This window comes from Ovis aries, chromosome 2 (assembly GCF_016772045.2).
Source record: "Ovis aries strain OAR_USU_Benz2616 breed Rambouillet chromosome 2, ARS-UI_Ramb_v3.0, whole genome shotgun sequence".
Taxonomy (NCBI): domain Eukaryota; kingdom Metazoa; phylum Chordata; class Mammalia; order Artiodactyla; family Bovidae; genus Ovis; species Ovis aries.
The window spans coordinates 161,533,419-161,550,018 of record NC_056055.1 but is presented as its reverse complement, the minus strand read 5'-3'; the positions used below and the strand labels follow the sequence as shown (position 1 = coordinate 161,550,018).

At 37.8% G+C, this 16,600-nt stretch overlaps 1 protein-coding gene across 29 annotated transcripts in view; it reads right to left on the bottom strand.

Annotated features, from left to right (window-relative positions):
* Positions 1–16,600, bottom strand: part of ORC4 (origin recognition complex subunit 4) — a 95,809-nt gene that overhangs the window by 78,368 nt on the left and 841 nt on the right. For 10 of the 29 annotated variants that reach the window (XR_009599353.1, XR_009599355.1, XR_009599356.1 and 7 more), the window contains exon 2: positions 13,569–13,689. The exons of the other annotated variants lie outside the window; for them this stretch is intronic. Coding sequence is in view for 6 of the 10 variants with exons in the window: in XM_060410036.1 (XP_060266019.1) it covers positions 13,569–13,663 (95 nt within the window). In the remaining 4 variants the exon portion in view is untranslated. The remainder of the gene's footprint in view (positions 1–13,568; positions 13,690–16,600) is intronic. 29 annotated transcript variants of the gene reach the window in all.

The following is a 16,600-nucleotide window of genomic DNA, read 5'->3' as shown; positions in this document are numbered from 1 at the left end:
GTGGACTGTGAAGAAGGCTGAGCACTGAAGAATTCATGCATTTGAACTGTGGTGTTGGAGAAGACTCTTGAGAGTCCCTTGGACTGCAAGGAGATCCAACTAGTCCATACTGAAGGAGATCAGCCCTGGGATTTCTTTGGAAGGAATGATGCTAAAGCTGAAGCTCCAGTACTTTGGCCACCTCATGCGAAGAGCTGACTCACTGGAAAAGACTTTGATGCTGGGAGAGATTGGGGGCAGGAGGAGAAGGGGACGACCCAGGATGAGATGGCTGGATGGCATCATGGACTCGATGGACGTGAGTCTGAGTGAACTCCGGGAGTTGGTGATGGACAGGGAGGTCTGGTGAGCTGCAATTCATGGGGTCACAAAGAGTCGGACACAACTGAGCGACTGAACTGAACTGAATATTTATGGAGAGTGACTTCTGAGGATAGAAGTTTTGACTTTCCCTGGATCACCTGCTCTGGGTGAAGCTAGCTGCCTTGTAAGTAAGACAGTAAGGCAACGCGACAAAGACGTCTTCATGGTAAGGAACTGAGGAGTCAGTAGTAACTTGCCAATAACATGAGTTAACCAGTTCGGATACACATTTTCCACCTCCTGTCAAGCCTTCAGATGACTGCAACTACAGCTAACATCTTAATTATAACCCATGAGACACCAAGAGCCACAAGCATCTATCTAAGCTGTTCCTGAATTCCTGATCCACAGAAACCATGTGGGAAAATAAATATTTTTTTAAGCAATTACTGACTGTAACTATTTTAGAGTAGTTTGCTACATAGCAACAAATAAGTAATACCCCTCTCCTTCAGAATTTATTAAAAACATAAAAGTAATGATAATCCAGTTGCTGATACCAAGAATCAGTCATGAATACTGTAAACTTCCTCTTCAAAAAAAAGAAAGAAAGACAAAACAACAAAAATGCCCCCAAATCTAGAGGATATGACCAAGGTAAAACAGAGAAAAGCTTACAATATTTGTGAGATACAATTTAGTCTTTATCACTGGTCTCTCGCACAGAGCTTCAGAAACCCTTGCAATTTTCTAAGTGATGAGAGCACCAGGAGGATTTTTTTGCTTTAATATTTGGTTACTGAAACCAGTTATTAACACGCGGATCCTAAAACTCCAGTGATTTCCTGGGTAATAAGAGTATCTTTTGTTCTAATGAGATGACTCAATGGGCTCCTGCATGTGTCCTGCATGAGGGCTAGTCAGCAGGAAGACCAATTCATGATTAGAAGCTTGGAATTTTTGGCCATGCCTCCCTCTGGAGTAGGGAGAAAGGCGTTAATGATTCATTGTGAGAAATGGAGTTAATGGTTCATCATGCCTATGTAATGAAGCCTCCTCCATGAAAATCCCCAAACATACTGGTTTTAAAGAACTTCTGGGTTGGTGAACATGTGAACACTTGAGAAGTGTAGCGGCCACTCTGAGATGGTGTCAGAGTTCCACTTCCACTTCCTCATACCCTGCTATATGTATCTTTTCCAAACGATTGTTCCTCAGCTACATCCTTTCATAAAAAACTGGTTATTTAGTAAGTAAAACGTTTCTCTGAATTTTATGAGCCACTTGGGCAAATAAATCAAGCCCAAAAAGGGAGAGACAAAACCAGACAAAGCATAAAAAACTTCCAAAGACAAAGCTCACACAAAAACCATAGAGAGAAACAAAGACTCTGACTCAAATATTTATTAGCAAATATGTAATCAAGAGCATCTTTGAAAATGCTAGAAACCTGGTTCTTTAATCTGACATAGGATAGATACCAAAAATCCAGTATAAACAGTTTTGCAAATAAAATTATGAACAATATGTTCACTGTTGTTATTTGCAAAGTTGTGTCCAACTCTTTTGTGATCCCATGGACTGTAGCCCATCAGGACTCTCTGTTCACAGGATTTCCCAGGCAAAACTGCTGGAGTGGGTTGTCATTTCCTTCTCCAGGGGATGTTCCCAACCTAGGGTTCAAACTTGTATTTCCTGCATTGGCAGGCAGATTCTTTCCCATTGTGCCACCATGGAAGCCCAATATATTCACTACTATCACTACCAATATTTAATAGCTTTCTAGAGAAAACAAGAAACAACAAAAACTCACTAACCCAAGTTTAAGTGGTTCCTATATATGAGTTTAAATATTACCACTCTTTCCAATAAAAGTTAGACTGTAAGATTTCTTTAAAGTGAAAACGCTCAATTTAAGTAACCACACTATCAATTTAACCACTGGAACAAAACGATCATTTACTTTGTTAAATTATGTATGTTTACTGATAGAAATGTACAAATTTGTTAATCAGAGTTTATTGTATAATTAAGCATCTGTAAGTAGCTCTTGTTTCAGTGATTAACGAATGGAATATATTATAACAATATTATGGTAGTAAACTGTAAAGTTTCATTGTTTAACATTCCACTTATTAAAATTATTAAGTATTACTCTAATATTAGTAAAAAATAACTTAGAGAAATAAAATATCTTTAAAATGCAGCTCTTTCTTAAAACTAAATAAAAAAGATTAAATGAGATATTATTTGGGGGACACAAAAGTGTTTCATTTCAGTTGAGACAAATACTTAGGGTTGGTGACATTGTGGTTAATGGAACCAACACACAATAATGTCACAAACACACATTACTAGAAGTCACAATTTCACTGTTTTCTGTTCAGCAATTCCACTTTAAGAATCTACTCAAAAGAAATAATTACAGATATGCACAGTTCAGTTCAGTCACTCAGTTGTATCTGACTCTTTGCGACCCCATGAATTGCAGCACGCCAGGCCTCCCTGTCCATCACCAACTCCCGGAGTTCACTCAAACTCACGTCCATCGAGTTGGTGATGCCACCCAGCCATCTCATCTTCTGTTGTCCCCTTCTTCTCCTGCCCCAAATCCCTCCCAGCATCAGGGTCTTTTCCAATGAGTCAACTCTTCACATGAGGTGGCCAAAGTATTGGAGTTTCAGCCTCAGCATCAGTCCTTCCAAAGAATACCCAGGACTGATCTCCTTTAGAATGGATTGGTTGGGTCTCCTCGCAGTCCAAGGGACTCTCAGGAGTCTTCTCCAACACCACAGTTCAAAAGCATCAATTCTTCGGTGCTCAGCTTTCTTCACAGTCCAACTTTCACATCCATACATGACCACTGGAAAAACCATTACCTTGACTAAACGGACCTTTGTTAGCAAATGTCTCTGCTTTTGAATATGCTATCTAGGTTGGTCATCACTTTTCTTCCAAGGAGTAAGTGTCTTTTAATTTCATGGCTGCAATCACCGTCTGCAGTGATTTTGGAGCTCAAAGAAATAAAGTCTGACACTGTTTCCACTGTTTCCCCATCTATTTCCCATGAAGTGATGGGACTGGATGCCATGATCTTCGTTTTCTAAATGTTGAGCTTTAAGCCAGCTTTTTCACTCTCCTCTTTCACTTTCATCAAGAGGCTTTTTAGTTCCTCTTCACTTTCTGCCATAAGGGTCGTGTCATCTGCATGTCTGAGGTTATTGATATTTCTCCCAGCAGTCTTGATTCCAGCTTGTGCTTCTTCCAGCCCAGCGTTTCTCATGATGTACTCTGCATAGAAGTTAAATAAGCAGGGTGACAATATACAGCCTTGACATACTCCTTTTCCTATTTGGAACCAGTCTATTGTTCCATGCCCAGTTCTAACTGTTGCTTCCCGACCTGCATATAGGTTTCTCAAGAGGCAGGTCAGATGGTCTGGTATTCCCATCTCTTTCAGAATTTTCCAGTTTCTTGTGATCCATGCAGTCAAAGGCTTTGGCATAGTCAATAAAGCAGAAATAGATGTTTTTCTGGAACTCTCTTGCTTTTTCCATGATCCAGCAGATGTTGGCAATTTGATCTCTGGTTCCTCTGTCTTTTCTAGAACCGGCTTGAACATCACAAATACTTAACTAAAATGACGTTTAATGTAGCTCTGGCTATGAACAATAAAATATCCAACAGTAGAAAATTAGTTTTGTGTTTTTTTCCCCACAATAGAAACACAATGAGACACAACTGCTCTTCAACTATAGTCCTGATGAATTTGCTTTAAGAAACAGCAACAACAACATGCAATTTTTTGTTTAAAAATGATCAAGCCTCTCTGTCTAGATGGAAGAAGCTTGGAGGTTGATACTCTTGTCCTTACAAGAAAAAAGCTGAACAAAGTAAAAAACAACAACTCGCTGTCGATCCATCCATAGGAGAATAAGGCCATAAGACAAACTGTTTCCTTCAAAATTAGCGACATATGTGCAGATACAGAGGCTGACGGCTTACTGGAGCAGAAGCTAGGAAACATAAATTACACTGAAGCCAGACCCAAGGTATGAAAACCTAAAATGTAATTGACAAACTGCTGGAGACTCAATGTAGTTTAAGTTAAAAACTCCCAGAGGACCCATTCTTAGGGAGGTCTCCAAACTTTACTTAATTTTATCTCCAAGAACATTGCTAGGTTCTCAGAGAAGACCAGGGAAAAATCTCCTTTTGCTTCAAAAGGTGTAAGGGAAAAGTACCAACACTGAAATACATTCAAGAGCATTCTGTCCTCTTTAACAGGGCTTGCCCCAATACGAAACTATTTACCAGCGCCTTAATGACCTGAGGGGAAAAAATATAGAATTCTAGAGAAGGCAATGGCACCCCATTCCAGTCCTAGTCCTCTTGCCTGGAAAATCCCATGGATGGAAGAGCCTGGTAGGCTGCAGACCATGGGGTTGCTACTAGTCGGACACAACTGAGCGACTTCACTTTCCTTTTTCACTTTCATGCATTGGAGAAGGAAATGGCAACCCACTTCAGTATTCTTGCCTGGAGAATCCCAGGGATGGGGGAGCCTGGTGGGTTGCTGTCTATGGGGTCGCACAGAGTCGGAGGTAACTGAAGCGACTTAGCAGCAGCAGCAGCCCCTTGTAGTCTTCTTGGCTCACCTAAAGAGCTTAATGTGTGTTATGTTGGAGGGTGGAGGAAGGGAGCTGAGAGGCAATGTAACCAAAGAATGAATCAAAACTTAATAACAGAAATGAAAACAGTGGCACAGGAAAAAATGGTACAATTGATATGCTGAAAATGTAGTAATGATTAGATAAAGAATGTTATAAAGGACAGAAGTGATGAATTGGAAGCATTCTGTTAAATGACACATACTGTCTATTAAACAGTATAGGTATAGTTTTATTTGAAAGTGGACCTGGATTGCTTATAAATCTATACTGCAAATACTACAGCAACCACTGAAAGAAGTTTTTAAAAAGTATAATTTATAGCTTGAAAGAGGAAAAGAACCTGAATGCAAAATGCCTGGTTAAAACCAAAGAAGGCATTTACTCTATCAGTAATGACTTTATATGTCAGTGATCTAAATAAATAGACCAATTAAAATAGTAGGTAAAAAAAAACAAGCAACAACCTTATGTTCTCTATAAAAAAATCACCTTTAATAATGACACAAAGTACAAAAATGGAAGACATACAATAATCCAAAAAGAGTTTAAGTAACTATATTAAATTTAGATTAAGCAAGCAGCAGCACCAGGAATAAAGACACATTACTACTGATAAAGTAATTAACTCCCCAATAAGACAATACATATTCTTCTGAAGTTCACACATCACATTCACCAAGACAGACTGTATTCTGGGCCATGTGTGCTGGTCATTCAGTCGTGTCCGACTCTGTGCAACCCCATGGACTGTAGCCTGCCAGGCTGCTCTGTCCATGGGATTCTCCAGGCAAGAATACTGGAGTGGGTTGCCATTCCATTCTCCAAATCTGGGCCATAAACACAACTAAAACTTATAAGAATAGAAATTATGTTAAAGTATATTCTAATACCATGATGGAAATAAACTAGAAATGAATAATAAAAAGAGAGCTTAAAAAAATAACAATACAGAGTTTAAAGGTCACGAAAGAAAAGTCAAAACCTTATATGACAACGCTTTTTGTGTGTCTGAGTTCAAAGTCATTCCAGATGCCTTAGACAGCCAAATGTCTGATCTCCAGATAACTGAGGCATTTCCATACGTAGATAGTATTCTGTTTTAGAGCATTCTGCTGCAAGGGACTAGTGCCTGCATACCCAGGGGATGACCTGGTCTACACAGGCTTCATAGGCTATGGCAAGTCCAGTCTGCTATCCAAGCTCTGCAGTGAAAGCCTTGATGGCATTCTGTTCACCACAGGTCTTAAAAGCAGTGCCATTTCCAAATGCCATCTTGAACGTCAAAGAACTTGGAGGAGAGAGTGGCCAAGATGGCAGAGTACAAAGATCCTGAGCTTACCTCCTCTCATGAGAACACCAAAATCATACTAACCGCAGGAACAATCATATACGAAAAAGACTGGAACCTGCCAAAAAAGACCTTCTACAACTAAAGACATAAAGAAGGAGCCACAAGATGGGTAGAAAGGCAGACTTGTGATATAATCAAATCACATTTCCCCCAGGTAGGTGACCCACAAAATGGAGAATAATTATATTGCACAGGTTCTACCATAGGCATGAGAGTTGAGTTCCATGTCGGCTCCCAAGCCCAGGGGTCCAGCACCAGGAAAATGAGCCTGGAGAGCGTTTGGCTTTGAAGGCAAGCAGGTTTAATTGCACAAGCCCCACAGGGCTGGGAGAAATTCTTGAAAGGTGAATACAAAAAACCATGCACACTGGGATCCAGCACAAAAACAGTAACTTGACAAAGCCAGGGTCAGACCTACTTAATGATCTCAGAGTCTCCTCCAGAGACAGCAAGAGGCTGCAGCTCACCCTGGGGACATATGACACTGGTAACTGACATATTTGGGAATATTTAACTACATGTACCCTAATGTTCATTGCAGCACTATTTACAATAGCCAGGACATGGAAGTAACTTAGATGTCCATCAACAGAATAGATAAGGAAGTTGTGATACATATACAAAATGGAATATTACTCAGCAAAGAAAAGATATGCATTTGAGTCAGTTCTAATGAGGTGAATGAACATAGACCCTATTATACAAAGTGAAGTAAGTCAGAAAGACAATGTCATGTATTAATGCATATATATGCAATCTACAAAGACAGCATTGATAATCCTACTTGCAGGGCATCAAAGGACACACAGACATTTTAGACACAGTGGGGGAATGAGTGAGTGGGATGATTTGAGAGAATAACATTGAAACACATACATATGTAAAACAGATAGCTAATGGAAGTTCAGTGTATGATGCTGGGATCACAAAACCAATGCTCTGTGACAAGACAGAGGGGTGGGATGGAAAAGGAGGTAGGAGGGGGTTTCAAGAGGGTGAGGACATACATAGACCTAATGGTGATTCATATGACAAACACCATCACAATGATGTAAAGTAATTTTTTATCTTCTAATTTTAAAAAATAAATAAAAATGAAAACTAAAAGCTGGTTCTTTGAGAAGATAAAATAAACTTTTAGCCAGACTCATCAAGAAAAAGAAGACCCAAATTAATAAAGTCAGGAATGAAAACAGACAAGTTACAACCGACACAACAAAAATATAAAAGATCATAAGAGACTACTACTACAACCAATTTTACGCCACTAAAATGGAAACAATTCCATTTCCCATCACATCAAAAACAATAAAATACCTGGGAATAAACCTAACTAAAGAGGCAAAAAACTTGTACTACAAAAACTATAAGACTGATGAAATAAACTGAAGATGACCCATAAAGATGGAAAGATATAACATGTTCTTGAATTGGAAGAATCAATACTATTAAAATGACCATACTCCCAAGGCATTTTACAGATTCAATTAAATCCCTATTAAATTACCAATGGTATTTTTCACAGAACTAGAATAAACAATTTTAAGCATCGCATGGAAAAATAAAAGACCCTAAAGAGCAAAAACAATCTTAAGAAAGAATACTTAGAGGAATCATGCTCCTTGACTACAGACTATGTTACAAAAATACAGTAGTGAAAACAGTACTGTACTAGCACAAAGAGAGACACACAGGTAAATGGAGCAGGATAGAAAGTCCAGAAATAAATGCCCACACCTCTGGGCATTAGCCTGATGAATTAATCTATGACAAAGGAGGCAAGAATATATACTGGAGAAAGTCTCTTCAGCAATTGGAAGTGGGAAAGCTAGACAGCTACATGCAGAAGAATTAAATTAGAACATTTTCTAAAATCATATACGAAATAAGTTCAAAATGGGTTAAAGAGGAAAACATACGCAGAACAGTCTCTGACATAAAATTAGCAACAGTATTTTTTGGATCTCCTAGAGTGGCTCAGATGGTAAAGCGTCTGCCTACAATGTGGGAGACCCAGGTTCGCTCCCTGGGTTGGGACGATCCCCTGGTGAAGGAAATGGCAACCCACTGCAGTATTCTTGCCTGGAAAATCCCATGGGCGGAGGAGCCTGGTAGGCTACAGTCCATGGGGTCTAGAAGAGACACAGACACAACTGAGGGACTTCACTTTCACTTTCAGAGCAATGGAAACAAGAGAAGAAAAAAAAAAAAGCAAATGATACCTAATGAAACTTAAAAGCTTTTGTACATCAAAGGAAGTCATAAACAAAATTAAAGGACAAGTGGACTAGGAAAATATATTTGCAAATGATGGAACTGACAACGGATTAACTTCCAAAATATATAGCACAAAACAAACAAATAAACAAAAACCCAGTCAAAAAATAGGCAGAAGACCTAAAGAGACGTTTCTCCAAAATAGGTACACAGATCTCCAACAGGCACACGAAAAAATGCTCAACCCAGTCAACCGTTAGAGAAATAAAATTCAAAACTACAGTTTATAAGCTATTACTTTATGCAGAGACTTCTGCACAATAAAGGACAGAAACAATATGGACCTAACAGAAGCAGAAGATATTAAGAAGAGGTGGCAAGAGTACACAGAAGAACTATACAAAAAAGATCTTAATGACCCAGATAACCACAATGGTGTGATCACTCACCTAGAGCCAGACATCCTGGAGTGTGAAGTTCAAGTGGCCTTAGGAAGCATAACCATGAACAAAGCTAGTGGAGGTGATGGTTGAGCTATTTCAAATCCTGAAAGATGAGACTGTTAAAGCACTCATTATACCAGCAAATTTGGAAAACTCAGCAGTGGCCACAGGACTGGAAAATGTCAGTTTTCATTCTGATCACAAAGAAGGGCAATGTTAAAAGAGTGTTCAAATTACTGCACAAGTGCACTCATTTCACATGCTAGCAAACTAATGCTAATACTCCTTCAAGCTAGGTTTTAATACTACGTGAATGAGAACTTCCAGATGTACAAGCTGGATTTTGAAAAGGTAGAGGAACCAGAGACCAAAATGCCAACATTCATTGGATCATAGAAAAGCTATAGAATTCCAGAAAAACATCTACTTCTGCTTCATTGACTATGCTAAAGCCTTTGAATGTGTAGATCACAACAAACTGTGGAAAATTCTTCAAGAGATGGGAAAAACAGACCACCTGATCTACCTCCTGAGAAACCTGCATGTAGGTCAAACAGCCAACAGTTAGAACCAGATACGGAATAACAGACTGGTTCCAAACTGAGAAAGAAGTATGTCCCGGCTTTACATTGTCACTCTGCTTATTTAACTTCTATGCAGAGTACATCATGTGAAATGCCAGGCTGGATGTAGCACAAGCTGGAATCAAGACTGTGGGGAGAAATATCAGTAACCTCAGATATGCAGATGACACCATCTTTATGACAGAAAGTGAAGGGGAATTAAAGAGCCTCTTGATGAAGGTGAAAGAGGAGAGTGAAAAAGCTGGCTTAAAACTCAACATTCAAAAAATGAGATCATGGCATCAGGTCCCATCACTTCATGGCAAATAAACGGAGAAACAATGGAAACAGTGAAGGGTTTTATTTTCTTGGGCTCCAAAATCACTGAGGATGGTGAGTGCAGCCATGAAATTAAAAGACACTTGCTCCTTGGAAGAAAGGCAATGACAAACCTAGACAGCATATTAAAAAGCAGAGACATGACTTTCCAGACAAAGGTCCATTCCGTCAAAGCTATAGTTTTTCCAGTAGTCATGTACAGATGTGAGAGCTGGACAATAAAAAAGGTGGAACACGGAAGAACTGATGCCCTCGAACCGTGGTGCTGGAGAAGACTCCCTTGAACAGCAAAGAGGTCAAACCAATCAATCCTGAAGAAAATCAACCCTTATTATTCACTGGAAGAACTGATCCTGAAGCTCCAATATCTGGCCACCTGATGCAAAGAGCTGACTCACTGGAAAAGACCCTGATGCTGGGAAAGATTGAAGGGAGGAGGAGAAGAAGACAACAGAGATGAGATGATGAAGAATGGCATCACCAACTCAATGGACACGAGTTCGGAAGATGGTGAAGGACTTGGAATCCTGGCATGCTGCAGTCCATGGGGTTGCAGAGTTAGACACACCTGAGTGACAGAAAACGAGTTATCACCTCACATAGGTCAGAATGGCTATCAACAACAGTCTACAAGCAATAAATGTTGGAAATGGTGTGTAGAAAAGGGAATCCCCTTACATTGTTTGTGTGGAACGTAAGTTCCACAGCCAGCATGGAGAACAGTATGTAGAGTCCTTAAAAAAGTAAAAATAAAGTTACTGTATGATCCAGAGATGTGACTCCTGTGTATATTTCTAGAAATATCATTTATCACTGGGGATCAAAACGACAATCTATACCTGTAAGAATGATTAAATCCAGAACTTCCCATTGGTGAAGTGGATAAAAATCTGCCTACTAATGTTGAGGACACTGATTCCCGGTCTGGGAAAATTCCACGTCTTGGAGCAACTAGGCTTGTGGCCCACAACTACTGAGCCTGTGTACTGCAACTACTAAAGCTCAGGTACCCTTGAGTTCACACGCCTAGAGCCTGTGATCCACAACAATAGAAGCCACTGCAATGAGAAGTCCATACACCACAATGAAGAGTAGTACCTGCATGCCACAATTAGAGAAAGCACAGCCAACAAACAAATTAAGTGACTAAATCCAAAACAATGGATTGTTTGGATCAAATGCTAGGATGCTGCTGCTGCTAAGTCGCTTCAGTCATGTCCAACTCTGTGTGACCCCATAGACGGCAGCCCACCAAGCTCCGTCGTCCCTGGGATTCTCCAGGCAAGAACACTGGAGTGGGTTGCCATTTCCTTCTCCAATGCGTGAAAGTGAAGTCGCTCAGTTGTGTCCGACTCTTAGCGACCCCATGGTCTGCAGCCTACCAGGCTCCTCCGCCCATGGGATTTTCCAGGCAAGAGTACTGGAGTGGGGGTGCCATTGCCTTTTCCAATGCTAGGATGACATGAAGTAATTAGAATTCTGATTTACTGCTGACTGGAGTGCAAAATGGTACGTACACTCACTTTGGTAGGCAGTTTGGAAGTTTCTTACAAAACTAAATGTACTTATCACATAATCTAACAATCAGGAACATTGTTATTTTACCCAGGTGAATTAAAAACTTTTGTCCACATACAGACTTGCATCTGAATGTTTATGACAACTTCTGTCATAAATGCCAAAATCTGGAAGACCAAAATGTCCTTCAGTGGGTATATGGATAAACAAATTGTGATACATCCATCAGATGAAATATTCAGTGCTAAAATGAACTGAGCTATCAAGTCATGAAAAGAAATGGAAAAGACTTGGGAGGCATATTGCCAAGGGAAAAAGCCAATCTGAAAAAGGTAGACACTGTATGATTCCAACTATATGACAATTTTGAAAAAGCAAAACTAGGGAGATCATGAAAAAATCATTAGTTGCCAAGAGTTCAAGGCATGAATGGGAGAACAGAACACAAGGGACTTTTAGAGAAGTTAAACTATTCTGTATGATACCGTCAGGGCAGATATATGTCATTACACATTTGTCAGAACCCATAATGTTAAATTCAAAGAGGGAACCTTAATGTAAGCTATAAACTTTGATTAATAATTATACATCAATACTGGTTCATCAATTGCAACAAATGTACCACACTAAGGTAAGATATTAATAATAAAGGAAACTAGGTTATAGTAAGATGAGCTGGGTGAGTTTGGCTATATAGCAATTCACTGTACTCTATACTCAGTTTTTCTGGAAAACAAATCAAAACCCCCATATTCGTTAAAAAATTTAAAAGAAAGAAAAAAAGGCACACTCAAAGTCAAAATCTGTGAAAATATCAGGTGGGAATAAAATCTTATAAAAGATATGTGAAAATGAAATGTAAGAACAAAGGCAGTCTAAGTCAGTAAGACAGATAATCTATAAAATCTATAAAATGAAGAAAAAAAAATGTACAGGCAAAATCTGCTTTAGCAGATTGTTACCCTACAGGAATATCTGCAAAACAATGAACGCTAATTCAAGGGAAATGCTAGCTACTCTAAAGCTACTTTAAGATTAATTCATCTGTTTGCTGTTGTTTTTAAAAATCAGATGCTGGAAGAGCATTTATATAGGGAAAGTGAAATTTTTTAATATTTTATTTTAAAGAGAAGTAACACTGATCAAGGCATTATACAAGAACACAGCTCCCAGAGGCTGGCAGATTTCTGTAATATAAAGCAAATAAGTATCATAATATTTTATACAAGTATGTAATACAATGGAAAGATGCTAGCTAAATATTATTTCTTTTAAAAGTATACAACAAAACTATAATCCAGTTTTGTTAAAAAATGTACAGAAACAGGCAAAAAAATACTGAAATAACATATATCAACATCTTAACAGAATTATTTATGAGTGTAGAGATTATAGGTGAATTTCAGTTTTTACTTTTACACTGAATTTATATTAATTTGGGGGAACTTAAAAAATAATCATGTTGCATACTTAATGTATCTTATGATTTGAGAATAAAGTAATCAGTAGTAACTATAACAACAAAATTTTAACTTTTAAAAAGTATGTCACAGATAATTATTTCAACATAATTTTTTAAATACATTATGCCATCAGACATTGCATCAAAGTGCTGCTATAACACAGCTGGACATAATACAAACCAACAGGTTTTAGAGAAAATATTTTAGGTATTTATTCATTATAAACTAAGTTGATATAGATATATATGGAACTATTAGGAGAAGTGATTATTTTAAAAGAGCAGTATAAGTTGACATTTCTGGGTCATCCATATAAAAAGTGTTTATTTTTATACACTGTGGAAAGATTAAGGAAAACTGAAAACGTGCATGAGTGTCCAAAGAAAACTAACACACTTAGAATTTTAATCTTGTCAAATCTGACTTCAATCTTCATACTTCATTACACAAAACGTCATAGTAATCTCAATTCCATTATTCATCAAAGAAGCAGTATAAAATACAAAAAACAAAGACTTTATTGGAGGTGAAGAGAAAGAAAGAGAACTATGTGAGATTAAGGGGAAAATATTAGAAAAAATTAGCGATCTCAGCACATGCTTGTGTGAAGATAACTAAGCCACACTAGGAGTGATAAGGGGAAAACAAATTTAAGTAAAAGAATGAGGAACGTGAGAGTGTAAGTGTTAGTTGCTTACTCATGTCTGACTCTTTGCGATCCCATGGACTGTAGTCTTTCAGGTTCCTCTGCCCATGGAATTCTCCAGGCAAGAACATTGGAGTGGGTAGCCATTCACTTCTTCAGGGGATCTTCCCGACCTAGGGATTGAACCTGGGTCACCTGTACTGTAGGCAGATTCTTTACCATCTTTATATTCTTTACCAGGGAAGCCAACTATCTATACCAAGTTTCATCCACCTCCTAGTTTATAATGTTCAACTCATATCTTATTTTCCCATTAAAGCATTAGTACAATGTACAAGGCTATCTAGACTCATCAGCCAATCCTGTTCAAATAAGATAAACACATAACATAGCCAGTATTTTAGTTTGGGTTAAAATTCATTGACAAAACCATCTCCAAAAGGCCTGCAGTGCTAAAATGATCAAAATTAAGCAGAATCCCTTTCCACTCCATCAGAAGACAAGTGGTTCCAGAGAGGATAATACAGAAAGATCCTACACTAAGAGACAGCAAGCACAGTAGAGGGTGAGAGTATCAAAGAATTAAAAAAATAAAAAAAGAATGTTGAGATTCCTGAGCTCTGTTTTCACCTGGTTCTCAGAGCACTGGAAATCAGGCTTATACCTTGATACCTTATACCAGGAGCAAGAGGCAATACTGACCTTTAGAACTGGGTAATTTCTCCGTTGTGAATGGCTTCCCTATGCACTGTAGGATGTTCAACAGCACCTGCAGCATCTATCCAGTGGTTTTCTGTAGCAACCCATTTCTGATAACCAAATATGTCTCTGAGACACTGACAAATGTCTTGGGGAGATCATATTGAAACAGCTAAGAACCACTGACTCTAAGGCAGAAAATTAGACAATCCTTCTTGTTGGACTCTTACTAGCCCAAGAGAAAAAAAACTTCCAAATACCTAAAGGAACTTTAAGGAAATTGATATTTGGGTTTCCCAGCCAAATTTTTCCACAGTGAGAACCATCAACAGCTAGCAAACCTTAGCTAAGTTAAGAGAGGCATGAAATGTTTCCAATGTTCCTTACAAAAATTTGAACACAATCAAGGATCACAAGAGAGCCAAGGAAAGCCTCTAAAGTGAGACTAAAATACATCAACACAAAGAATAACTTAGAAAACACAGAGTGCGCAGGGAGAATAAACCTCAAAACAAAACTTTAAATCCATAAATGCCGTGGGGGCGGGGGGCGGGAATACAAAGATCAAAAAATGGTACTGAAAATAAAAAAAAAACAATAGGAGAAATGAAAGTCCCAATGTTTGAAAAATCAAGTACATTTCCCAGAAAGTGTAAAGCAAAAAACTGGAAAAATATGAAAAATGGGAGAAAGGAAATAGGTCCAGCAGTATAATGTCTAATTGCAGGTACAAGAAACACTGAGGTAGGGAAATTACAGAAAATGAATCACGAACTTTAGAGCTGAGGGATACAGGTTGCTAGGTTGAAAGAACTCATGAAATGTGTATAAATTTCTATGGACTCATGAATTATCTCACATTACTGTGATGTTTCAGAACACTGTATAAAACAAAGATAAGAATCTATAAGCTTCAAACAAAAAGGTTGCAGAAGCTTCCATAGGGGAGAAGAAAGTGAAATGCAGCATTAAAAATAAGAAAGGAGTCAAATTTTTATCAAAGACTAAGAATTTCTCCTCAAATCTGAAGAGAAACATTACCAATTTAGAATTCTACACCCAGTCAAACTAACAGAGTACAGTAAAGACAGTTTCAGGAACATAAGGCCTCACAACATTCAACTCTCAAACAGCCAATAAATTTTTGAAAAACTGCTCAACCCCATTAACAATCAGGAACTGCAAATTTAAAAGCTAGCTTCATCAGATTGGCAAAAACAAAAACTACCAACTGTTTTCAAAACTGTAGAAAAAAGGATCTATCATATATTGTTGGGGGGAGTATAAATTGATATATTCACTTTAAAAAGTTTGGCATAGTCTACATTCTGAAGAAATGCATGCTACGTATATAAAATGCATGCTTAAGATTACACAGAGTTGTACTATTTCTAAGCGCTAAAAACTAGCCACAATCCAAATGTCCATAATACTAGACTAGTTAAATTAATTGTGTATGTTCACAAAATGACTTACTACACTATACTTACTTATAAACATTACTACCAGCAATGAAAATACATGAACTAGACTTAACAGGACTGACTGAAAATGATACATAACATGTAATTCAGTTACATACAGGATATTTTTTTTTTTAAAGGCAAAACCAATCTATATTGTTTAGGAATGCTGACAAAGGTGGTTAAAAAATACTTGAAATAAAAGTGAAGGGGACAGCAATGTTCTAATTCTTCATTTTGATACAGAATACTGTGTTCACAATTATTCATTATACTGTATATCTGTGGCTTGTGCATTTTTCCACATTCTGTTTACTAATCATTAGAACTAACCATTATATTTTATAACTATGATTTGTACACTTTTGCACATTTAGTGTTTTGACGCAAAAAAACGATTTAAAGTTTGTTATCTATGGCACTTTTATGGCTCTGCTATAACTTTTTTGTTCTAAAGTGTCATATATTTGGTTTCAGTAGAAACAAAACTTTAAGGCACCAGAGTCCAGTTTTTATTCCATTTGACAGGATTATTGCACACACGGAAAGTGGTAAAAGCACTAGTCAGTGATGCATAAACAAAATTCAGTGTCAAAACATACAAGACTAAGCAGTAACTTTACCTGATAGCATACCCTAAAAGAAATCACTAAGTAATACAAACACAATAAACATGAGGAATTTCAGAGTCTTGGGTTTAAAAAAAAGTTTACAAAAAATCATAACTGAAACACTGAAATGGTTTTATTTATGATTTTATGGACAGAATGTGAGAAAGAAACAATGCTATTTTACTTAAAACAATTATTAATGAAAACTCGTCTTTTTTAAACACTCTGAATTAACATGAGGGAACTATTACTTCCAGCAAAAACAGTAGCATTTGAGAAACCAACGGCTCTAAATCTGAGGCTAGTAACCA